The 25,532-nt window shown below is 41.1% G+C and overlaps 1 protein-coding gene across 5 annotated transcripts; it reads right to left on the bottom strand.

Annotated features, from left to right (window-relative positions):
* Window positions 1-1,745: 1,745 nt before the first annotated feature.
* LYL1 (LYL1 basic helix-loop-helix family member) lies at window positions 1,746-24,161 on the bottom strand. 5 transcript variants are annotated; one of them, XM_058168389.1, is made up of 6 exons: window positions 23,573-24,161; window positions 21,060-21,240; window positions 20,789-20,922; window positions 7,502-7,929; window positions 3,841-3,932; window positions 1,746-3,651 (listed from the first exon to the last, which is right to left on the bottom strand). In XM_058168389.1, the coding sequence occupies exons 3-6, from the start codon at window positions 20,822-20,824 to the stop codon at window positions 3,308-3,310; spliced, it is 900 nt and encodes a 299-aa protein (XP_058024372.1). In that variant the 5' UTR covers window positions 20,825-20,922; window positions 21,060-21,240; window positions 23,573-24,161; the 3' UTR covers window positions 1,746-3,307. The 5 variants fall into 5 exon arrangements, with proteins under 5 accessions (XP_058024372.1, XP_058024373.1, XP_058024375.1 ...); XM_058168390.1 differs by lacking the exon at window positions 21,060-21,240 and having other exon boundaries at window positions 23,573-23,787; window positions 23,870-24,160; XM_058168392.1 differs by lacking the exons at window positions 20,789-20,922; window positions 21,060-21,240 and adding an exon at window positions 8,856-8,944 and having other exon boundaries at window positions 23,573-24,156.
* Between the last annotated feature and the right edge of the window lie 1,371 nt (window positions 24,162-25,532).

Raw genomic sequence — 25,532 nt, forward strand, 5'->3', positions numbered from 1 at the left:
GGATTCAATTTCCAAATATCCCCCATTTCTTCAAATTTCCTCATCCCGCTTTCCCTCGGAATTCTTGAGCTTTGCTTTGTTTTGGCTTCAGGGGAAGGGTGGTTTTGAGCAAAGAAGTGGCAGGCAGGAAAAATATCTCATTTTCTTCTCCCTTCTCTCTCTCCTGCTGTGGATTTTAAAGTGTCATAGCACAAGTATCCACAAAAGCTCTGCATGTGATGCAAACAAAAACAGGCAGCACTTCAACTGCACCACTGTAGTGGTCATCTTGACTTTCTTAATCATCCCCTGTGGACACCCCTTCGACAGGTCAATACTTGAAGACCTTATTTGCCTGACCCTCACAGGAAGCAACTGAAATTTTCAGCATGAGGAGGCCTGTGTACCTCTTCTATTAATACCAATTGAGCATCATGGAATTGATCAGTGTGAGTAAATCAAGTGGCGCAGTGATCCTTGCACCACTGAGTTGTATGAAACCACAGCAAAATAGATGCTCAGGTGAATGCACAGGTCTAAAAAGCTGGTCTTTCTCTGCTTGCCAGCTTGGTCTGAAGAATCTGGGGATCACAATGGAGAATTTGTTAGTTGTTGCTAATCAATTACCAAAATACAGAGATATAATTTGACTTCAACTGTTTAAAATGGATGAACCCATTTGTCTCTGTATGGTGAAATTTAAAACCAGCACCTTCCATATGCCAGTAAAGTTCACTGACTGGGCCTGTTATGATTCAATTAGTTTTTTCCCTTGGAACCATGTTATTTTCACTAAATTCTGAGCAAAACGTTTAATCTGATTTTGGCATCTCAAAGGTTTCACGTAAACAATAACATAAAACCATGTCACTAACTCGAAGAATGATTGGATAATAAACATTAATGGGTATCCACAGGTTTAGACTGCATTCAGTTATAGTTTACTATCCTTCTTGGGTTTGCATGACACAGTGATCACAGATTTCCCACCTTGGCTAGATTCTGGGCTAAAAGATAGTTGGCTAAGACTTGGTTGAGATTCAGTATGTTGTGCAAACCCAAACAGATATCCTGGATCCTTTCACTGAGCTGATTAGAGCAAAGACCAGTATAGCATGATAAGCGAATATGAAAAATAAGATAATATAAAATAAACATCACGCGACTGAAGGACTGCTTAGCAAGTGGATAAGAAGAAGGAAGGCATAGTGATTGCTTAGACTACAAACCCAGAAGGTAGATTAAAAAAAGAAAGCCTCCTTAATCTCAGCAAAGTGAATGAGACCAAAACTGGCAAGAAGAAACAGGAACTCTTCACAAATTGCCATTCAGCTCTGTGTATTTTGGGGGTAATTTCTAGCATGTAACTAGGTTGTAGCCAAGGAAGAGTTACCCAAGGAACATGCATGATATCAGGTAAGTTGCTGGGTATTGGCAGAATAATACACCAGGCCTGTGGATATACTTGGGCCATTTCCCCTCTGGAGACTTAAATGTGGCTTCATCTAACCATTGTGGTGCTACTGCTATAGCTTACAGCATGTCAGAGAGGACAGGAGGAATCACCTCAAGATGCAGTACTTCTGTATCTTCAATGCCTTTTCACTTCTATTTCTGTCCCATCCTTCACAAACACGCTACATACACACATGCACAGACACACATGTATTTTTCTCATCATTTCCTTGCAGTGAAAAATTCAAATTCAAAACATAGCATGCAACCCACACAATCTTTTACAGTGTCAACAATTATCACCAAATATATTATTTTTCTTTTTGTTTATGGCATTGACTTCAGTTTTAAAACATCATACAACTTGGAAGAATTTGGTTCCAAGGAGCGCCAGGTCTGGACAGCATTGATGAGTGTAAGGATCCCATATTACAAATCCTCCTCCCAAGAAAAGCAAATATTAGCAGAGAACAATTTCCTCTGCAAGCAAATCTGGAAATTGAATGGATGCTGGTGTGTGTGTGTGTGTGTGTGTGTGTGTGTGTGTGTGTGCGCGCGGTCATCTTTCTTCTTCCTTCATCCCAAAGACCTTTCAGCAAACTATTTCTTCCGATAACAGGCAGCCCAGGCATCCCTCCCTCTAGAATCATTGCTGTTATACGTGGTTTTGGCAAGGGGCCCAGGGTTTGTGGAGAAGTTCAAGATATTGACTCAGCACAAACCGCCCTTCTCTTTCCAGGAAGGGAGAAGGTTTCTGAGACTGTGGGCTTCCAGCAACCACCCACCCACCCAACTGGCTCCTTGGGAGTGACACAGCAGCCACTGCACCACCACCATCCACTCCCTCTTAACTGCTTGCATCTGGAGTAACTCCCCAACAGCACACCTGGATCACAAGAGACTAATATTGTTAAGGCCCAGTTCTCCTACAGAGGTGATGCTCCTTATTTTTGGGACTGATGATGAAGGTTTCTGCACAAAAATTGCCAACAAAAACATTGTGCATGCAGGAAAATCAGCATGTCAAAAAGTAGAGCTCCTCACACAAACCGCTGCCTGTATAGCCCTGACTGAGGTATTACTGAACACCCAACTAGGCAGAGCATGGCAGATGCACTGGACAGTCTGTACGGTTATGTAGCCATTGCTTTCCAAGCCATTGACAAGAATGCTCAAAGTCCTTCAGCAGCTTTTTTACCATCTAGAAAGATGTCACCAATATAGCCGAGCCAGAGTCCCATTTTGATGGGAAGGTGGAAAGTAGGCTGGGCCTGGGAGCTCAGCTTCTTAACCTTGCCATTTCTTTTTATATCCTTTTGCTCTTTTCTATAGGCTCAAATATTTATGTGGGGCCCCAGCAACAATAAGGCTTAGATTTGTCAGCAGGAGCAGTGTTAAAGCTAAAAGTCAGAAGCATTAATCAACAAACAGTAAAATGAAACTCCAGAGCACCCTTCCCAGCCAAGGTGTTGCCTGACATCAAGGTCTTCCTCTTACAGCCAAAAAGAGCTAGAGTGTCTTATTCAAACCAGATATGATACAGCAGTTCCCCACTGCCCTAAACCAGAGAATTGTACATAAAATCTCATTCCTCATCTCTCCCGAGTCCCCACACTTTGAGGCTTCCATTGGGTATCAATTGATGTCTCAGTCAAAGGGACTCCAGCACCTTCTCCCTCTGTTTTTGGACTCCTGAAATCAAATGAAGTCTTCCAAAGTCAATATAACCCTATTATGGCAGCCCATTCCATGGGTGACAGACAGGGATGTGCAGGCCAAGGAGTTTCCACTGATGCTAACTTGATCCACGTGTGCAGCATTGTAGATGCACAGAATAGGGTGGTGATGGTGGTCTGTTACTGCTACTGTTACATCACCGTGGTTCTCCTGCTTCCAATACAGTCATTGACTCGACGGTCAACTGTTCCAGTTTTATGGATGCTGATGGTGATGGAGTCCTGGGAGTGCCATTGCAGGGGCTGTCTGTTTCAGCAGTCTCCCCTCCAGCCAGTCTGGCCTGGTCACTCAGTAGCTTGACCAGGAAATTGATATATTTCATGGCCAAGCGAAGAATCTCATTCTTACTCAACTTCTTGTCAGGTGGATGGGTGGGAATGAGTTTCCGAAGCTCAGCAAAGGCACCATTTACATTCTGTTGACGCCACCGTTCCCGGCTATTAGTGAAGACTCGGCGTGCCACTTTCTGGGGTTGAAGACCTGGGAAAATACATGGAAAAGTTTCAAAAAGTAAGAAGCCTTTCAAAAGGGGTCATGCTGAGCTCCTTCCCCCATATTGGCAGTCACTTTATACAAGCTGTTTCCATATCCGTCACGTGTTACTCTGCTAGTTCTCTCTGTTCTGTCCTGGGAGAGGAACACGCTTGATTTTTCCCTATGGCCGCTCACCTTCAGTAATGTCTTGCTCATAATGACTTGGTCTCCGCTTGAGGCGGTTATTGGGAAAGAGGCCAAAGGTCCCCGAGTTGCCTAGGTAGAGGCTAGAGAGAAATAAAGAACAGTGATCAGAATCCCCATCTCAAAGCATGAATACAAGTTTTTATAACTTTACTTACAAATCTTTCCTACAAAAATAGGCTACAAATATCATCTCATGTCTCTTGGCAGCAGGTCCAGGATCAACATTGTTCTATGTAGGGTCTATTGCATCCCTCTCGGTAAGTCCAGCCTTATAGCATTTGTACTGTGGTGAGAAACAAAAACCCATACCTGGGATTCACCTGCCCAGTTAACAATTATTTCAGCTATATTCCTTCACGTATTGTGAGTGGCTCAGTCATGTTGTTTGGGATGTATCATAGTCATCCCAATGTCATCATAATCCACAAAATAAATAAATATTTGGAAGTATTTGGCAAAGTGTGCCTCCAATTTTAATTCTGAAAAAGATTGTCATCCTATTATGGGGTAGAAAACTTCCATAACAGCTCATCTGCTAGACTGGGGCAAGGCAAAGCATGTTCAGGAAAGACAACTTAGACTGACCAAGCAGAGAGTACACCCATTGTTGGGCTGTTGATAAACCACAGGAAGAAAATGAAATCTCAACGTTAAAAGAAATCACTGGATTAAACTGAACCTGAGACACACCGACAACTTTGCTCTTCTCCCATTCAGAGTGGTCAAAAATCTACCATGTTCCCAAGGACCACTGGCAGGGACCACTCCATCAATCCAAACATCCCTACTCAGTTAGCAGCTTTCACACAGGATGGCACTGGTTGGGCCACTATCATGTAGAAATATTATTAGTGGCCTCCAGGTTGCTCACTTTCACACTGGTTCTCTCAACATATAATCAGTAAAGCTGAACCTTTGTAGACCATTTCTATAGACATATAATTTTGTGTAGCTTGGCACAGTTCATAAGCTCAGTTTCCCCCAAAGTCCTGGCCACAAAACTCAATAATCTTCCCTGTTGTGCCCTAAATTGCTAGGTTAACTCATTCATTACAGATAGTAGTAAAGAGAATCCATGTTTTGGCAAGTCACAAGCTATAAACAAACAAACAAAGAGGCAAAGGACTGCCAGGATCAAGTAATTAGAAGTAATTATATCCATTGTTTTTTGTCCTGCCCTCTAATGCTTTGAAAATAAGTTGACCCACTTCTCTTTGTGGCAGCTCCTCAAATACTGGAATGCTGCTATCATGTCTCACCTAGTCCCTTTTTCCTCTAGGCTAGCCAAACCCAAATCTTGCAACCATTCATAAGTTTTATCTCTAGGCCTTTAATCATCTTAGTTGCTCTTCCTTGCACTTTTTCCAAAGTCTCCAGGTGTGGGTTTACTAGATGTGGCTTTATAAATCAGTACTAATACTTCACAAGATTTTTGATTCTATGCCTCTATTTATACAACCAAGGATTGTATTAGCTTTCTTGGCTGCTGCTGCACACTGCTTGCTCATATTTAAGTGAGCATCCACTCACTTGGACTCCAAGGTTGCTCTCACAGTTAGTTTTTGAGCCTGGTTTCACCTAATCTGTATTTGTACCGTTGGTTTTTCCTGCTTAAATGTAAAACCTTGCTTTTTTACATGTTAAATTTCATGTTGTTGGATAGGGGCCATTCTTGAAGTCTATCAAAATATTTTTAGATCCTGAGTTTGTCTTCTGGGATGTTGGCTATTCCTGCCAGCTTAGTGTCATCTGCAAATTTGGTGAGTCCCCTTTGTATTCCCTCATCTAAGTCATTTATGTACATTTATTTCCCAGTGAAATACCATGGACATAATATACTTAGATTTCAGCAAAGCATTCAACAAAATAGATCACAACCTATTTCTTGGTAAACTGGAAAAAATTGGGATAGATAACATCACCATCAGATGGATTTGTAACTGGCTGACAAACCGTACTCAATAATTATTCCTTAATGGTATTATGTCTACATAGAGAGAAGTAAGCAGCGGGATACCACAAGGTTCCGTTTTAGGTCCAGTACTCTTCAATATCTTCATAAGCAAGTTAGATGAGGGAACAGAAAGGAAACTTACCAAATTTGGCAGGAATAGCCAACACCATAGATGATAGGCTCAAGATCGAGATGGATCTTGACAGACTTGAACACTGGGCCTTATCTAACAAAATGAAATTCAATGTAGAGAAAAGTAAAGTCTTACACTTAGGCAAGAAAAACCAAAAGTACACCAGGCTTAATAGCAGTAACTGTGAAAAGGATATTGGAGTCTTAGTGGACAACCAATTAACAGTGCTAACAGTGTGCGGTGGCGGCCAAAAAAGCCAATGCAATCCTAAATTGCATTAACAGAGGGATACAATCAAGATCAAGTAAAGTACTAATATCACTCTATAAAGCCTTAGTAAGACCACACCTAGACTACTGCATCCAGTGTTGGTCACCACACTATAAAAAAGATGTTGAGACTCTAGAAAGAGTGCAAAGAGCAACAAAGATGATTAGAGGACTGGAAGCTAAAACATATGAAGAACAATTACATATGAAGAACTGGGCATGGCTAGTCTAGTGAAGAGAAGGACCAGGGGAGACAGGATAGCAGTCTTCCAATATTTGAGGGGCCTTTACAGAGAGGAGGGGGTCAAGCTATTTTCCAAAGCACCTGAAAGCTAGACAAGGAATAATGGATGGAAACTGAACAGGGAGAGATTCAACCTGGAAATAAGGAGAAATTTTCTGACAGTGAGAGCGATCAACCAATGGAACAGCTTGCCTTCAGAAGTTGTAGGAGCTTTATCACTGGCAGCTTTCAAGAATTGACTGGACGGCCATCTGTCAGAAATGGTATAGGGTCTCCTGCTTGGGCAGGGGGTTGGACTAGATGACCTACAAAGTCCCTTCCAACTCTGTTAATCAGTTAATCTGTTATGAAGATATTGAAGAGTATTGGGCCTAAGATGTAACCCCACTGCTTACTTCCCTCCATGTAGATGTAATACCATTAAGGACTACTCATTGAGTACGGTCTGTCAGCCAGTTGCAAATCCATCTGGTTTTGTCATCTGCTTGATGAGATGAACACTTTGACTGTTAGCATTATCATGATCCTTGGCCTAATAAGCTCCATGCCTAAACTGCTATCCTCGCCTTCTTGCTTTCAAGAGGTCCTCTCTGGTTTCCACTGTATGGGACCTTCTACCACAAGATATCTTATTAGCCAAGGATGCTTCCTTCTCGATTTCCAAATTCAGTTGTCTTAAGACTTTAAAGGGTTAGCAATCTGTAGTATGACTCAGGAAAGCACCTGCCCCTAATATAGTACCTTCCAGATATGTTTGAACTTCAGTTTCCAGAATTCTAGGCAACATGGAACATAAATGCTTGTTAGGTATTCTGAGAGTTCCACATATTCCATGTTGGGAGATGCTGTCACAGAGAAGCTGTGGCTGCTGACATGGACCTGCAATAGTTCTCTTTTTGTCAATTTCCAAAAGTGGGATAATTTGCTCATAACACAGTCTAGATGAACCCACTGCCATTGTTGGCACTGGCAGCTTGCCAACATAACTAGGATTTCTTCCTTTCCTCATTCCCCTCCCCCTCCCCCCAAGATCTGATTTCTGGACTTACTTGTTGAGAAAGGGATGAGGTTGGTATTGTGGGGCTAAAAGTGGACTCCTTACTCCAGTCAGAGGCAGGGATGGTGGAGGGGGTCCAGGTAGACCTGAGAACTGCAAGAAGTTAGGAATGGGGTGTAGGGCAGTGAGTTGGGTTGTGGGGACCTCAACAGGAGCTGGGGACTTGCTGTAGCCCAGGCTGATGACAGGGATATTAGGGGGCAGTGCTGCATGGGGAGCCTCAGCAGGAGGGCTCCCCTTTGTTTGAGGTGAGAAAGAAGTGGGGCTGGCGGGGGGTTCAGTGGCCTCTACATCATTCCCCCCACCATCTGGGGAAGGAAGAGAGGTTGGGGTAACAGCTGGCGGAAGGCTTGGCTGCTCAGGCTTAACAGGTGACTGGGAATTCCTCAGCTTCTCCATCATGTTTGCTTGGCTTCTCATCTGTAGGAAGAACAGAAGGAAAGTGAGACTGTACCAGCTGTGCTGAATTGGGCATTCCAGAAGTAAAAAAAAATACAGGTATTTCTTGATTTATAATCATTCATTTAGTGACCATTTGAAGTTAACAACAGCACAGGAAAAAGTGAAACATTTTTCACTGTTGCAGCATCCTCATGGTCATGTAGTCAAAATTTGGATTCTTGGCAACTGGTTCATACTTATGATGGTTGCAATGTCCCAGGGTCATGTGATCACCTTTTGCGATCTTCTGACAAGCAAAGTTAATGGGGAATCCAGATTCACTTAACAACCATGTTACTAATTTAACAACTGTAGTGATTCACTTAACAACTATGGCAAGGAAGATGTTAAATTGGGACAAAACTCACTTAACAACTGTTGTTTAACAACATAAATTTTGTGCTCAATTGTGGTCATAAATCAAGGACTACCTGTAAAGTATCAGTGCAATATTTTGACCCTTTTATGTTAAGCTGGAAAAAGAAAAGGTAAGAAGACAAGACAACCAGACTGGATGATACCTAGCACCTTCCTTGTCTAGATTTTCTTTCTCATGATGACCAATTATGAGTAAAGATCATGGGAAGCCAAGGGCAATAGATTATTGTTGATTGACATTTTTTCCAGCAAATGGGACAAAAAGGCAGGCTCCTGGACTTCAAAGGAATTGCCTAGTCCCTTTTTAAAGCCAGTTGATAGCTATCACTGCATCTTGTTGTTGCAAAATCCATGGTTTAACTGTGTGCTGAACAACAGACTAGTGGCTTTTGTGTGTCCCTAATACTCTGTTGTTCAGCTTTAGTGGATAATTTTGACTTCCATGAGTATTATGTGAGAAGAAGCAGATTGCTCTACCCCATGTATTCACAACCACTTTTTCTGCATTGGTGTGATTGCTCACTTACATATCATGCCTTGCTCAGTCCAACCGTGCGACAGATGGTGTTAATGCTTCTGAACTTCAGTACTGGAGAAGGCTTTTGAGGATACCATGCTACAGACAAGAAAACAACAGATAGATCCCCTCTAAACTTTTTTTCCTTTATCTGCTTGAAGATGTATACCTGTTTATTCATCACTCTACATGCCAGAGCAGAGACTAATCCCAAAAATCTTATTCTGACATCAATATGTGACTGGGGCAACACTGTGATCCAGGCTTTGACAAGGCTGGGATTTGGTTCAGCCTGGCTGTGATTTTCAACTGTGTGAAGAATGGCTTTTACTGCAGGTGATTACGAAAGCTTGATCTGTGGTGACTTCCCTGCCTGCAAGGAGAAGAGATGGCGAGGCAGATAGCAGCAGCAAAAACCAGCCGTCGCGGTTGTACCCACAGGCAGAGAGAATTCAGCCACACTCATATGTGGGTTTCTTCAAACTTCTGCTCTGTGTTTGTGAGAGGGGAAAAGGCATTTGTGTGCCTCCTCAGGACTGGCAAGGCCTGCTTTTTTGAGACTCTTCTTGAGGAGGCTTTCTCCATTTGTAGAAAGTATCCCCAGCAATGGTGGTTTCAATTTTTTTTACTACCAATTCTGTGGGTGTGGCTTGGTGGACATGGCATGGCATGGTCGGCGTGGCAGGGGAACGATACTGTAAAACCTCCAGTCTCATCCCACTCCAAGGGAAGGTTACTGCAAAATTCTCATTTCTTCCCGATCAGCTGGGACTCAAGAGGCAGAAAATAGATGGGGGCAGGGCCAGTCAGAGGTGATATTTACCGGTTCTACGAACTACTCAAAATTTCCACTATTGGTTTTCCAGAACTGGTCAGAACCTGCTGAAACCCACCTCTGATCCCCAGCCAAGCTTGCACCCAAGCGAGGGCTTCACTACTTTCTATCCCAGTATGGGATAGAATAGGACTATAATCTGCACATTTCAACAAACTTGGAAAGTGCCAGTCTGAGGAAGAGCTTGTTTTCAGAACTGGAACTTGGGAAAGATGCAGAGAAAGCTGCCCAGATATTTCTTCTTCTTCCCATTATAGGCCTAATGCTTTCAGAGTTTCTTAGAACATGACTGTGTCATGTCATGTATTGTAAGTGGGAGTTCCAACAAATAGACAAAGCACATGCCGTAGTTTGCAGCAACACAACATATTTTTGCATTTTTTCTGTTTCTGTCTACTTAATCCCCCCTCCCTTTTAGGATTTTTGTCCCTTACATATTTTTTCTATTGTTGCACATGCAAAATGTTAGTTCTTCCAAATGCTTTTTCTACTTCACAATAGCAGGGTTAGGGTTAGGGTTACATAAATATGGTCCCTTGGCAGAATTAAGATTGCTATTAATATATCTGTAATATGATTGTTGATTTTCATGTAAGCAATATGTTGAAGTTTCTTCACTTTCTATTTTATCTCTCTAATCTCATGTATAAAGAAATATCTGCAATATCATTTCTTTTTAAAACATTGATTTATTCATAATTACTTGTCCCAATCTAGTCAAGGATTGGCTGAAAGTATTTTTTGCCAGTGAACTTAAACTTATCTCATTGAAAAGCATATTGAAGGACGAACAACAAAATGACTGACAGAATGGTGGGCTTGCTAATTCACAAAATAGTTGGTGTGTGTGTGTGTGTATGTGTACATGTGTATGAGAGGGGGAAGAAAATGAGAGGGAAATGAGTACCAAAAGACTAGAAGATAATTCTATAGGGTTACTTTTTGCTACCTACTTCTTAGTTCTTCTATTTTGTTTTCTAAGTCCATCACCAAAAAAGCCTTCTGGTTCTGGTTTAAAACACAGATTGATTTAGATGGTAAAGATTATAGGTGTGTTCTCAAGTCTGCAGGTTCACAGAAACTGGAAGCCAATCAGCCATTGCCCTTTCTGACTTTTCTGGCTAAGAAAAGGAACCTGCCAGTTAGTGCTTGAGTGCTGCTATCTGCTCAGATCTTTCCTTAATAGACATTGCTCCTCTCCTTTAAAAAATAAACTAAATTTGTACCGTTCCCACCAGTTTTTGTGTTTGGTCCCATCTCCAATGTAACCTACGGTTACTGTGACCTGGCAGGCAAGATGAGCCAATCCTCTGCAATGGGAGTCATAATGTTGTTTGTTAGTAAATTACACCTGAAATGATGGCTAAACATTCTTTGAAAATGGATGTTTTGTTGGAAGGTGGGTACTTAGTCCTTTCTTCCTTTTCTATTTCATACATGCCCCAAAAAGTGCTTCGAATGGTTAAGTGCCCCTCTCTCTGAGTAAAAAGTAAAACAGCATAAGAAGCTATGCGGGAGAGGGGAAATTGTTCATTCATAGAGGAAACAGTAGCTTCTCACACAGATAAAGAACTGAATTTCCCCTCAGAACTTTTTCTCCCACCACAGATTACCATATTTTTCGGACTTTAAATCACTCTGGACTATAAGACGCACCTAGCTTTTGGGGAGGAAAACAAGAAAAAAAAAATCTGCCTCTGCCTCCCAGCAATTTACCTCCTTGCAGCAAACAGTAAACAGCTTGGTCAGCTTCAGCGCAGCCTGATTTAGCACAAGTAGCTGATTGGCAGTTGGATCGGCCTCCCTGAATACCACCAATCAGCTGTTCCAGGCTGTGAGGATCACTGCCGCCTATCGCCACCTCTGCGTGCCCATTTTCAGCCTCCACCCATCGCCACCGCCACTGTCCATTGTTGTTGCTGCCTATTGCCGTCTCCATGTGCCCCATTTTCGGCCTCTGTGCACCCCATTATCGATCTCCACGTTTCCCATTTTCAGCCCATTCCAGGTGGCAGGGATCACCATCACTGCCTAGAATGGGCCAAAAACGGAACTGCGGAGACCAAAAATGGGTCACGTGGAAGCCAAAAATGCAGCGTGGGGGGGGAAGCACATGGGGCAAATGGAGGTGGCGATAGGCAGCAGCAGCAATGGACGGCAGCAATCCCTGCAGCCTTCTGGGAGGCTGATCCAACTGCCAATCAGCTGCTCATGCTAAACCAGGTTGTGCTGAAGCTGATCAGACTGTTTGCTGTTTGCTGCAAGGAGGCAAATTGCTGGGAGGCAGAGGCCAAAGGGTGGGGGCTGGTGGGTGGGTGGGGCTTCAGCAACATTTGCTGTATAAGATGCACAGACATTTCTACCTACGTTTGGGGGGGACTGCGTCTTATAGACCAAAAAATATGGTAATTCCACAAATGATAAAACAACAATAGTCACCTAAAGTCACTTTTTGTGAGATGGCCAGATATAAATTTGATTAATAAATAATAAATGTATTTATTGAAACTATGTGTCAAGCCAACTTTGCACTCTCCTCCTTCACCCGCATCAAGAGGCTCTTTAGTTCCTCTTCGCTTTCTGCCATTAGAGCGGTATGACCAGCATATCTGAGGTTGTTGATATTTCTCCCAGCAATCTTAATTCCAACTTTTGATTCAGCCTTTCTCATGATGTGCTCTGCATATAAGTTAAATAGGCAGGATGATAGTATAGAGCCTTGCCAGACTCCTTTCCCGATTTTGAACCAATCAGTGGTTCCGTGTCCAGTTATCACTGTTGCTTCTTGACCCGCATACAGGTTTTTCAAGAGACAAATAAGATGGTCTGGTACTCCCATCTCTTTAGGAACTGAAAACTGTAAATTCTACTCCTAGGCACAAAAGTAGCTGAGTGAGATTGAGCCAGTCATTTTCTCTCAGCCTTAGGAAGGAGGCAATGGCAAACCATTTCTTAAAAAAACTGCAGGGACCTGTCAAGGCAATCTCTGAGAATTGGACACAAACAAACAGAAGGATAAAAAAGTGTTACTAAAAGTAAATTGCATGTTCTGCACCAACACAGAAAAACATTCTTTCAGCCATGAACATGTAATTCAAGTAGACGGAAAGGGGTTATACACACAGAAAGATTTTTATTTCTTTAAAATGGTCATTTGAAAAGGTCAGTTAGGGTCACTGACCCAGTACCACCCATGGCGAGAATGGTTGTGAAGCTTTGGGAGATATTTAGAATGTGCAACTTGGATCTATGGAAGTGTCATAATGAACCAACAACCAATCAGTTAACCAGTACTAGATTTGAGACTGATTGGTCTCCTGTTGACTTTGATTACCAAGTACAAACTACAAACTCAAAGTGCACATGAGGGTAGGATATTCACTTGTTTAAAATTATCTGTCCCACTAGCATATTTCTTTGGGGTGGAGTTTACTTGCCATGGGTGAGTGCAGCTGAGTTCTCTTCATTCACAAAATTGCTTTTACTGGCTATTATTATTATTATTATTATTATTATTATTATTATTATTATTATTATTATTATTTCGATTTTTATACCGCCCTTCTCCCGAAGGACTCAGGGCGGTGTACAGCCAATATAAAACAAACAATACAATATACAATATATTAAAACCAGAATTAAAAAACTTATTACACCATTGGCCTAAAATTTTAAAACATATTAAACTAAAAAACCCATTAAAATTCATAATAAAAATTTAAAAACCCAATAAAAAACCCAATAAAATTTAAGCCAGCCCCGCGCGAATAAATAGATGTGTTTTCAATTCGCGGCGAAAGGTCCGAAGGTCAGTTATTTGGCGTAAACCAGGGGGAAGTTTGTTCCAGAGGGTAGGAGCCCCCACAGAGAAGGATCTTCCCCTGGGGGCCGCCAGCCGACATTGTTTGGCGGACGGCACCCTGAGAAGTCCCTCTCTGTGTGAGCGTACGGGTCGGTGGGAGGCGTGCGGTAGCAGTAGGCGGTCCCGTAAGTACCCAGGCCCTAAGCCATGGAGCGCTTTAAAGGTAGTGACCAAAACCTTAAAGTGCACCCGAAAGACCACAGGAAGCCAGTGCAGTCTGCGCAGGAGTGGTGTTACATGGGAGCTACATGAAGCTCCCTCTATCACCCGCGCAGCTGCGTTCTGGACTAACTGAAGCCTCCGGGTGCACCTCAAGGGGAGCCCTATGTAGAGAGCATTACAATAATCCAAGCTATGTTTTCCATTGCTAAGTTCACTTCAGCAGTGAAATGCTACTGGTTCGCACTGGTTCGGGTGAACTGGTAGTGATAAAAACTACCGGTTCAGGCAAAATGGTAATAAAAAAAAAGCTACCGATTTCTTTGAACTGGTATTTCTGACAATCAGCTGTGCCACGTGATTTAAAATCACTAGAAAGGAGGAAATCCTGCTTTCTAGTGAATCTAAATCACGCATGCTGTTCTACTTACCTTCCCAAGCCTCCTTTTTCTGTGCGAAGTGCACGTTTGATGCATACTGCGCATGCATGTGCACAGCATGCATGTGTACTGCACATGAGTGCACATGCAGCATGCGTTTGATGCGTAATGCACATGTGTGTATGCAGCACACACTTTGCGCTTACCGCCCATGCCTGGGCAGCAAACGGTAGCAAACCGGGGAAGATTTCACCACTGGTTCACTTCCAGCATCATATTCCTGCAGGAGAAAATGGGAAGTATCAAACTGCACCAAAGTAAAAATCGTATTTGACAAATTTGGCAGGTTTGACAAATCAACACCACTCATCAAGATATCCTTTTGCATTTAATTTGATGCCAATCCCTGCAATAGCTATGACATCGCAAGATCACAATCAAAATAATGCTTCATCAGCAATTGCTTGTCTTAAGAAGAATGCGAAGAAAAAGTGAATTCATCATAGTCACTGAAGAAATGATATTGACATTTCAGGCTAGAATGTTCAGGTAGTTCAGATTAAACTCCTAAATTTGTTATCCTAGAGTCAACCGATCCAAGCAAGTTGACAGATGTTTTGTTTGTACCTGAATTCTTTTGCCACTGAAGAGAGAAAACAGAAGAGTTTTAGAGATCTATTACCAGATAAATCTGTCAAATGTAGCATTCCATTTTCTTGTTTTCTAGTCAGAATGCCTATGATGGGTTTCCAATTTTAGTGTTTCAAAGGAGTCTAGAAATTCAGTTCTTCTCCCAGGCCTTTGGTGGATATGACTAGAACCAAAGGTGGATATGAGGTTGCTTTTTTTTTTTTTTTTACCTGCTTGGTTATCCTACCATCCTACCATCGCTGTTTTTCTTGTAGTCATTTGTGCATTGCAATCCGTTGGATTCAGGAGGCATGTAAATGTAAATGTAAATAATAATCAGAATAATCAGAATCAGAATCAGAATCAGAAGAAGATGATGATGATCTTGTGGGATTTTCGAATACAGACAGATCATCATTTGGAACACAACACACCAGATATCACAGTTGGTCGAAAACCAAAATGTACAATTTATTGACATCGCGGTACCAGGAGAGGCAGAGAAAGAACTGGAAAAAATCACAAAATCATGACCTGGCCATCAACACTATAGATGAAACATGTAACAGTGATACCCATTGTCATCAAGGCACTTGGTACCATGTCCAAGAATTTCATAAGCTACATCAACAAATTGCAGCTTCCTGCAATAACACCAGCAGAACTGCAAAAAACTCCACTTCTTGGAACATCATACATCTTAAGAAGATACTTGGTTGATACCTAAGATGCTAGCAGCAACCCGTATCAACCATTAGTACCAGTCAATGGTATTTGTGATGCATTTTTGAATGTCCAGTTGACTGAGTTTCGTGTTTAATGAATAAAGTAAATAATAATAATAATAATAATAACAACAACAACAACAACAACAACAACTTTGGAATCAGCAAAAATATTTGTACATTTTTGAAAGCAAATATGCAAAAATGGAAAACAATTCTAACAGGAAATGGGGTGAACATTGGTGAAGTCAACATCAGACAAGGAATCTTCCAGGGAGACTCACTTTCACCACTACTGTTCAACATTGCATTAATTCCACTGAGAATAATCCTACGAAATACAAAACTGGGATACCAAATCTCAAGCCAACATGGCAAGATAAACCATCTACTATACATGGATAACTTAAAAATGTACGTGAAAAGCCCCACTGAACTTAAATCAATACTCAATACAGTTCAACTGTTCAGCAGCAACATCAAAATGAACTTTGGACTTGAAAAATGTGCTATACTATCCATGCAGCAAGGAAAAATGGAAAAAATAGAAGGAATAGAACTGGGAAATGGAAACATAGTAAAAGCATTAGCAAAGGATGATGGTTACAAATACCTAGGCATATTGGAAACAGATAACATCTTGAATGGAAAAGTCAGAGTCAACACAAAAGGAATACATCAGGAGGGTCCGCAAAATATTAAAATCAAAGCTGAATGCTGGAAACATAATTAAAGCCATTAATACATGGGCAGTTCCAGTGATATGCTACTCAGCTGGAATCATCAACTGGACTTTAGCTGAACTGGAAAACTTGGACCAGAAAATGCGCCAACTTTTGAATATGTACCACACTTTACATCCACGGAGTAACACCAACTGTTTGTACCTGCCAAGATTAGGGGGCAGAGGGCTATTGCAAATCCATCAAACTGTAGAAGAAGAAAACAAAGTTTGAATGATTATGTGAACCAAAGCACAGAAAGATTGCTGCAGGCTGTGAAAACGGAGCACATTTTAAAAACAATAGAAACAAAGGCAGAATATAAGGAAAAACAGTTGGATGACAGATTAAATGGATGGAAAACCAAAGCTTTGCATGGACAGCACTTGAAAAACATTGAAGGAACGTGTGATAATAACTTGACATGGGCATGGTTTAAAAGAGTAACCATCAAGAAAGAAACAGAAGATTTAATATTTGCTGCTCAAGAACAAGCACTACAAACTGATGCCATGAAAGCGAAGATACAAAAATCCATTGACAATCCAAACTGCCAACTTTGCAACAATAAAGTTGAAACTGTTTCACACTTAATATGTGAGTGCAGCAAAATCACGCAGACTGATTACAAAGCTAGACATGATCAAGTTGCTAAATTAGTCCACTGGTCATTATGTAAAAAATACGACTTGCCTGTATCCGAAAAGTCATGGGACCACAAAGTGGAAAAAGTTACCAAAAATGAGACAGTGAAGATCTTGTGGGACTTTTGAATACAGACGGATTGTCATTTGGAACATAACACACCAGTATCATGGTTGTCAAGGGCCGAAGCATACAGAAATATCATGACCTGGCCATCGAAACTACACGGCTATGGATGAAACGTGTAACAGTGTCATGTCATTGTCATCGGGGCACTTGGTACCAGGTCCAAGAATTTTACAAAACATATCAAGAAATTGCAGCTTCCTGCAATAAGACCAGCGGAACTGCAAGTTAACGCGCTATTTGGAAAATCATATATTTTACTTGGTATCTTCCCGTATCAACCATTAGCACCAGTCAGTCGTATTTGTGATACATTTAACTTAACTTCTGTTAAGCTACTGAAGTTCGCAGATGACACAACAGTGATTGGTCTCATTCGAGACAATGACGAATCCGCATATAGACGAGAGGTCGAACGACTAGCCTTGTGGTGCAACCAAAACAATCTGGAACTGAACACACTCAAAACCGTAGAAATGGTGGTAGACTTTAGGAGAAACCCTTCCATACTTCCACCTCTCACAATACTAGACAACACAGTATCAACAGTAGAAATCTTTAAATATCTAGGTTCTATCATATTGCAAGATCTAAAATGGACAGCTAACATCAAAAACATTTATTTTATTTAATTATTTTATTAGATTTTTATACCGCCCTTCTCCCGAAGGACTCAGGGCAGTGTACAGCCAAAAATTTAAAAACCCACAATATTCACATTTAAAACAGAAACTTAAAACCGAGCATATTACAAAAATGGCTGAAATTTAAAAATTTAAAACCCTAAAATAATAACCCCAATTAAAATTTAATAAAACCTTTAAGCCAGTCCCGCTTGAATAAATAGGTGTGTTTTCAGCTCACGGCGAAAAGTCCGAAGATCAGGCACTTGGCGTAAACCCGGGGGAAGTTCGTTCCAGAGTGTAGGAGTTCCTACAGAGAAGGCCCTACCCCTGGGGGCCGCCACCCGACATTGTTTGGCGGACGGCACCCTGAGAAGGCCTTCTCTGTGTGAGTGTACGGGTCGGTGGGAGGCATGAGGTAACAGCAGGCGGTCCCGTAAGTACCCGGGCCCTAAGCCATGGAGTGCTTTAAAGGTGGTAACCAAGATCTTAAAGCGCACCCGAAAGACCACAGGAAGCCAGTGCAGGCTGCGCAGGATCGATGTTACATGGGAGCAACGAGTTGCTCCCACTATAACCCGCACAGCTGCATTCTGGACTAGCTGCAGCCTCCGGGTGCACTTCAAGGGCAGCCCCATGTAGAGAGCATTGCAATAATCCAAACGAGAAGTGACGAGAGCGTGAGTGACCGTGCACAAGGCATCCCGGTCAAGGAAGGGGCGCAACTGGCGAACCAAGCGTACTTGGTGAAAGGCCGTCCTGGAGACGGCCGCTAAATGATCGTCAAACGACAGCCGCCCATCCAGGAGGACGCCCAAGTTGCGCACCCTTTCCATTGGGGCCAATAACTCGCCCCCAACAGTCAGCTGTGGCTGCAGCTGGCTGTACCGGGGTGCCGGCATCCACAGCCACTCCGTCTTAGAGGGATTGAGCTTGAGTCTGTTTCTCCCCATCCAGACTCGTACGCCTTCCAGACACCGGGACAGCACTTCGACAGCTCATCAAAACATCATCAAAACATCATCAAAACATCATCAAACATCATCAAAAAAAGACAACAGAGAATGTTCTTTCTGCGCCAACTCAGTAAGCTCAAACTGCCCAAGGAGCTGCTGATCCAGTTCTACAGAGGAATTATTGAGTCTGTCATTTGCACCTCTATAACTGTCTGGTTCGGTTCTGCAACCCAACAAGAAAGACACAGACTTCAGAGGATAATTAGAACTGCAGAAAAAATAATTGCTACCAACCTGCCTTCCATTGAGGACCTGTATACTGCACGAATCAAGAAGAGGGCCGTGAAAATATTTACAGATCCCTCACATCCAGGACATAAACTGTTTCAACTCCTACCTTCAAAACGACGCTATAGAGCACTGCACACCAGAACAAATAGACATAAGAACAGTTTTTTCCCGAAGGCCATCACTCTGCTAAACAAATAATTCCCTCAACACTGTCAAACTATTTACTAAATCTGCACTACTATTAATCTTCTCATCGTTCCCATCACCAATCTCTTTCCACTTATGACTGTATGACTGTAACTTTGTTGCTGGTAATCCTTATGATTTATATTAATATCCTGACCATCATTTGTGTTGTAAATGTTGTACCTTTATGAACGTATCTTTTCTTTTATGTACACTGAGAGCATATGAACCAAGACAAATTCCTTGTGTGTCCAATCACACTTGGCCAATAAAAAATTCTATTCTAAAAATTCTATTCTATTCTATTTTTAAATGTTCAGTTGACTGACTTTCATGTTTAATGAATAAAAGAGATAATGATGATGATGTAAATAATTATGCCAGCTAAAGAACTGGCAGTTGGGGCTAATAATAAGGCATATAAATTTAATAAATATATTTAAAAATATTGAAGATTAAGTTTTTCTCAGCCCTGAAACCAATGCCAGTGAGTTTAACTCAATCTCACAAGCTTCCCTCTGCTGAGAGGAGCACAGAAAAGTAAGACTTTCAAATCTCTCTCTTTTTCAGAATTTTTTTCTGGCCTCCAGTATAAATTTTGAGAAATTTCAGGTAGTTGCAGAAAGACAGAAGACACATTCTCCCCAGCCTATTGACAGAAACCTCTCATTGGAGGGGAGGACTAGTTGATTCTACCTTCCATGAGCAAAGGGGCTTCCAGAAGAGATTTACCTTCCTTGGGCAAATCAGACATTTTTATACCTTTTTTCCCTCATTTTTACATCTGCTTATTTTTGCAGCCAAGTAAATCTAGTAAGATAGTAAATGCCTTTTGATAGGTACCTAAAAGGCCATCACTTAGTAAATTTATATAGCATGAGAGAAGAAAATATCCCAACTCACTCCTTCCTTCCTTCCTTCCTTCCTTTCTTCCTTCCTTCTTTTTTGTGTGATATTTTTTCTTGAACCAAAAGCCCCAAATGTTTTAGCCTTATTTTATTAAGATGACTTTCTGGCCTAGGTATTTTGTTTTCTACTCCATGAGATCATTTTTGAGATGATATGACCAACACCATTATAACTTGAAACAAACAAACATCTATTTGCAATTAACAAAGTTAAGCTTTATATTTCTGTTGTATTGGTTACTGCATGAAGAATATTTGATCTTCAGGGCAAGGGAAGTAGTTACACTCATTCCAGAGGTGCTGCAGAAAACACCTTTCCTATCAGCAATTCTCCCTACCAGCACTCCCTAGAGAAGCAAGACTGAAAAAAATGTGCAAGCAGTAGCTGATTTGCATGTTCACTTGTGGGATTCATGGAGAAGGAATAGCCATAATATGGTCCAAATAGCTGACTAGTACCTTGTCCTTTCCTTATCCAAGACAAAGAAGTCCTCTTTGAGTGTATTGTTGCTTTAATTTTCACTCATTCCCCTTTATGGCCACACATAACTGAAAAGTGGCAAACAGAATTTGGGGCACCTGTTCTTATCAGGCCTCCAGAGTTTTGTAATGGTAGCAGGGGAGGTAATGTGAATGGAGAAATAGAATGTGGCAACATCCCAGCCTTATTTTGGGCAGCTTGGCAGCTTAAAAATGACCAAGACACAACTCATACAGTCATCCTGGATCACACAGTGCCGGCAGAGCAGGGAAGGAGAAAATGGATCAGCACTATTATATGATTGTCCTGTGGTAAGTATGTCTAATGATGGAGGCAATGGGGGCATTTGCTAGGGGTTCATATCTGCACTTGCCTTGGCTATAAACACAGCTGCCATGCTCATACTAGCCTCACCTTTCCCAATTTTCCAGAAAGCCCATCATGCATCATGCTCGCTTCTGAAAACAGGAGATATAGTCCAGTACATCTGAGTTGTAGCAGATTAGGTAAGGCTGCTGTAACCTTTCAGTCGTGAAACATGCTTAGTTCTGGAAAATACAGTTTATTCAGACAATGCTTACATTTTTCACTCAATGAATTTTTACTTTAAAGGTAAAAAAGGTTTTGCAGCTACTTGGATTTTAGTCAAAACTCTATCAGACTTAGTGCATATTAAAACACATACATGAATAATGGGATTTCACTGTCAGTGGGACTGTTTGGATAGATTGTGAAAAAACAAATAGAGGGACAAATTCTTGACCATCTACTCAGTACAAATGAAATGATGTTTAGGCGACCTCTCCTTTCCCACGCCTCTGATTCATCGCTGAGATAGATGGGATGACATTTTCCAAAGCAAGTAACTGTAATGAAGGAGATAAAAGAACAACAAAACACATGCCAGGCCATTGCCTCAGTCCTTTGTTCCTGTATCAGGCAATAAAAATCTATTAAAAATTAAGGAAATGGTTTTGCAAATTTTGTTAGGAGGGTTTGGCCTGCCAACCAGCAGAATCCAAGGCGCTTTCAAAGCTATTCTTAACCCTAAATTAAAAGGGCAAAAAGGGCTCCCTTTGAATGCGTATATTTGGATGTGCATACAATTAAAAAGCAGGAAATGCTTTTTCAAAAGCTAGTTCTGCCACTGAAATACCCAAGTTATCATATTCTCTGAAGCTGAAAAGCAGCCTTATTAGAAATTTGCAAGTTTTGGGTATGCATCTATTCACTAGGGCACCTATTAGGTAAAGGAAAAAAATGGGGTGCATAAAACATTATGAGTGCTAAATAACTATGGAAATTTCACTACAATCCACAAATAATTTGAGCTAATTAAATTAAATTTGTTCTCTTACTTCCAGGAGTACTGAATAAAATCAAAATACTTTTAATTAAGTGGATTATTAATTTTTTGCTATTGTTAGTACAGCTGCTTATTTTTATTTTTATTATTTTGTTTTCTTCAAAGCACTGATTAAGCTATGCATAATACAGACCCATCCCAAGTTTTGCCCGGCATATCAGAGGCAGAGGCATGCTCCAAAAATGGAGGAAAGTGAAGGCCATGGCTGGAGTATGTGTGTTTGTATGTAGGAATTTCAAGGAGTACATAGAAACCTTAAGATTTTATAAAATGTCAGGCATCCATTTTGCCCCTTAAAATATCCCCCAATGTGAAAAGGGGAATGAAATGGCTGTTATTATGTCTATAATAATATTGTATTAGCATAAGACTCAACAATGTTTGTGTGACATAATGACATTACAATTTCTCCAGGAAGAAAGGCCCAGTGAATACATTCCTCACAAGTGTTGTTTCTCTCTTATGACAATTTCACATACTTAAATTTCTATTTGTTTATACGAAGAACATATACAAGGATCCTCAGGTTTCCAGCAAATGTGCTCATGCCAAAGCAAATATGTGTGTGCAATGTCACATGTGACAATATACAGGCAGCCTTTATTCCTTTTCCTACACGGAAGTTTGTCACAGAGGAAGTGTGTAATGGTTATAAAGGCCCCTCTTTAAAACAAGCGGGAAAAATCACTTTCCCTATTTAATATTTCCAGCTTCCCAAAATATTGAGGTCAGCTCTATGGGTAATCTAGTCTAATCTAATCTGGGGGTATATATGCCAACTATATCCTTAAAAATACATTAATTATTGCATTATTGTGAAATTCAAACATGCTCCTTACATAAATGGTCATAAAGAGTCCTTATTTTATAGATTATAATAACAGAAGTCTAGTGTACCTTAGTATAGAGAAAGTCATAATAATAGATAAAATAATACTAAATGTTACTCTGATAGGATTCTTGAAAAAGCTTTGGATTTAATCTTATGAAATACATTGAACCAAGTAAATCACTCAGTTTTACTTCAGACTGCACTCTGGAAGGAAACCATGAAGCTGATATGACATGATAAGGAATGCAATTGTCAGACTAATTAGATATATCACTATAGGTTAAATGATAACCATGATGCATTCTAAGAAAAACTAAAAGAATTCAGGAGAGTTTGAAATTCAAATAAAAAGTATAACTGATAATTGTACATCTATTGATGTCTGGAAATTATTTAATTGTAAACATCACAAAGAGAAATGAAGAGCTATAATTGCCAGCAGGATGTTATTCTAACTTTTAGAAATTTTAGATTTTAATGCAAACTCTATTTGGCTTGTGATTTCACTAATGTGAAATTTTAGTTCTGTAATTATATATTCTAAAGCTTACAGAGACTGCTGCTTTTCTTAAACTGGGCATTTAAAGAAACGGAGAGAGAGTTAGAAAAAGACAAACCAATTTAGAAAAATAGAAATCAAAAGAAGTAAAAAAGTTTTAAGAAAAGTCATTATTTCAGAAGATGCTTTAAACCTCCTTTTTACAGATTGCTTGATATAATAAGGGAACGGTTATAAAAATACAGAGACTGTTTACTACTAAAGGAAAAAAAAGACATGACACTGCATACAAGGAAAACATGCACAGAAACGTATGTAGAAGAGATTTAATCTTAGGACAATAGTAAATTGCAAGAAAGGGAAATAGCTCAACTGCCCAATCTATGTGGAAGTAATGAATGGAAAGATATTGATCCACAATCTTTCCTAAAATCAAATCCTTGCTGAAATGCTCTTTCTTGCCTAGAAACGTGCTTTCTCCCTAAATGCCCCGATCCTCACCTGTCCAACTGTGCAGGACCAAAGTCATCTTCCAGTTTCCAAAGGTCAAAGATGGACATCTCCAAGTCTCTGTTGCTGGCAAGGAGGCAGATGGAAGAATTCCAGGTGATTGCCAGGGATCTTCAAAGGGAAAGGAAGGGTCACCTGACTGCTGGCTGTAAGAAGGCCTGGGTGGCAAAGTGGAGGGACATGTAGAGAGTGCTGTGAGAGTCCACCTGATGATGAAACACGAGATGTTGAGGTCTGGTTCTAGAGTCTGGAAAGGATGTAACCCACTGGCATTATCCAAGAATTTACCCTCATTGTCAGCCACATGGCTGCTGCTGGCTGCCATGCTTGGGGGCCATGATTCGCGGCTGCTTCCTCTCTTCGCCACTGGTTCCCTCAGCCAAAGCTTGCAAATAATTATTATTGTCACTGGCGGTGGTGTTGGGGACGTCAAATCAATTAGGCTCCAGCTTTTCCTGCCACCTTGTTCCCTCTGAATCCCCCCTGTGGCCACTTCTCTTTTTTGACAGGCTCTCTTTGGCCACTGGAAGGAGCTGCTTTGAAGACGGAGCCTGGGCCAAGCCCCCTCCCCCTTCCCGCCCCCTCCTGCTCCCCTCCCCGCCCCTGCATGAGAGAGATTTCCTGCCCTCTTTGGACAGGGGATGTTCTGCAGCTTGTAGATAAGCAGCACAGGAGCTGCCTGCACAGGACTGATAAGGAAACTCCCGAGTCGGACACAGCCTAAGCCAGAGGACTTGGAAGGCAAACAAGAGGAAGCCCAGCATCTACATGCTAGAATAACATAGGCCAGTGAGCACTAAAGTCTCCACAGCACACACAGGAGGGAGGTAGCTTAGTAATCCTCAGGGTGCTTTCATAGGCGACCAGAAGTATGCCTTGGATGTGAGGGTAGCCAAAAAGCAGAGAAGAAACCAGGTTTTGTCCCTCCATCCTGCTGGCTTGGGGTTCTTTCCAGATACTGTGCCTATCTGTCTCCAGCTGGGCATCCCACGTACTTGGCTGAAAGCCAACACTTCCTTCAACCTTACTTAATGTGGATATCAGCCCATGAGCCATTGGCAGCAAGATCAATGGCCAATTAAAGACCTTAGGACTTCCTGTAAAGAAAGTATGTTTACATGGACCAACGTGAATTTATTACCCTAATAGGCACTCATCAAACTTGAGGCCATTTTGATGTCATTCTTTTTAGCCATGTCATTTATAGCACGTCTAAAGGAAACTGGCAGAACTGCACATCTTAGGAAAATTAATACCTTCGTAGAAAGCTCTTCTGTTTGGAATTGATCCCTTGTGAGTGACACAAGGCAAAACAGACCATAATACAATGCAGCTGATCAAGAGTCCTGTTCACATGGAACATAATCGTAACGTGATTGCCACAGTGTGAATGGTGGGGTGAAATATCTTCTTTCAGCTGAGCCACAATAACATGGAAGCATTATTTGTATATCTTTACATGATTGGGGGAAAGTGAACATGATTCAGCCAATCTAGATTGTCAATCTCTATAAAGATTAAGAAAACAGTCTCTACTATGGATGCCCACCCTTATGTTGTTTAAAAAACCATTGAAAACCTGATTGTTCTCCCAAGCTCTGGAGACTGGGTGACGGTAGACCTCTCTTCCCCTACTTTTGTTTTTTAATTGTTTTGTTTCATCGTGGTTCTGGTACTTTTTATATTTTGTTCTTCTGTTCAGCTGTGTTATTTATATGGATGGAGATTTTAATTATAAGCCATCTAAAATTGCTTAAAGTATGGGTGTTTTTTAAATTTGATAAATAAATGGGGGAAAAAAATCCTGTCTTCACTGGAATATGATTGTCCTAACAACAATCCATGAAAATATATTATCAAATTAAATCAATCAATCAAAACCTAAAGTCCATGGGCAAGGCTGTAAGTTAGGGATGACCTCAAGTTTTAAACAAAAAATCCACAAAAAGGA

This window comes from Ahaetulla prasina, chromosome 2, assembly GCF_028640845.1.
Source record: "Ahaetulla prasina isolate Xishuangbanna chromosome 2, ASM2864084v1, whole genome shotgun sequence".
NCBI classification, from domain to species: Eukaryota; Metazoa; Chordata; class Lepidosauria; order Squamata; family Colubridae; genus Ahaetulla; species Ahaetulla prasina.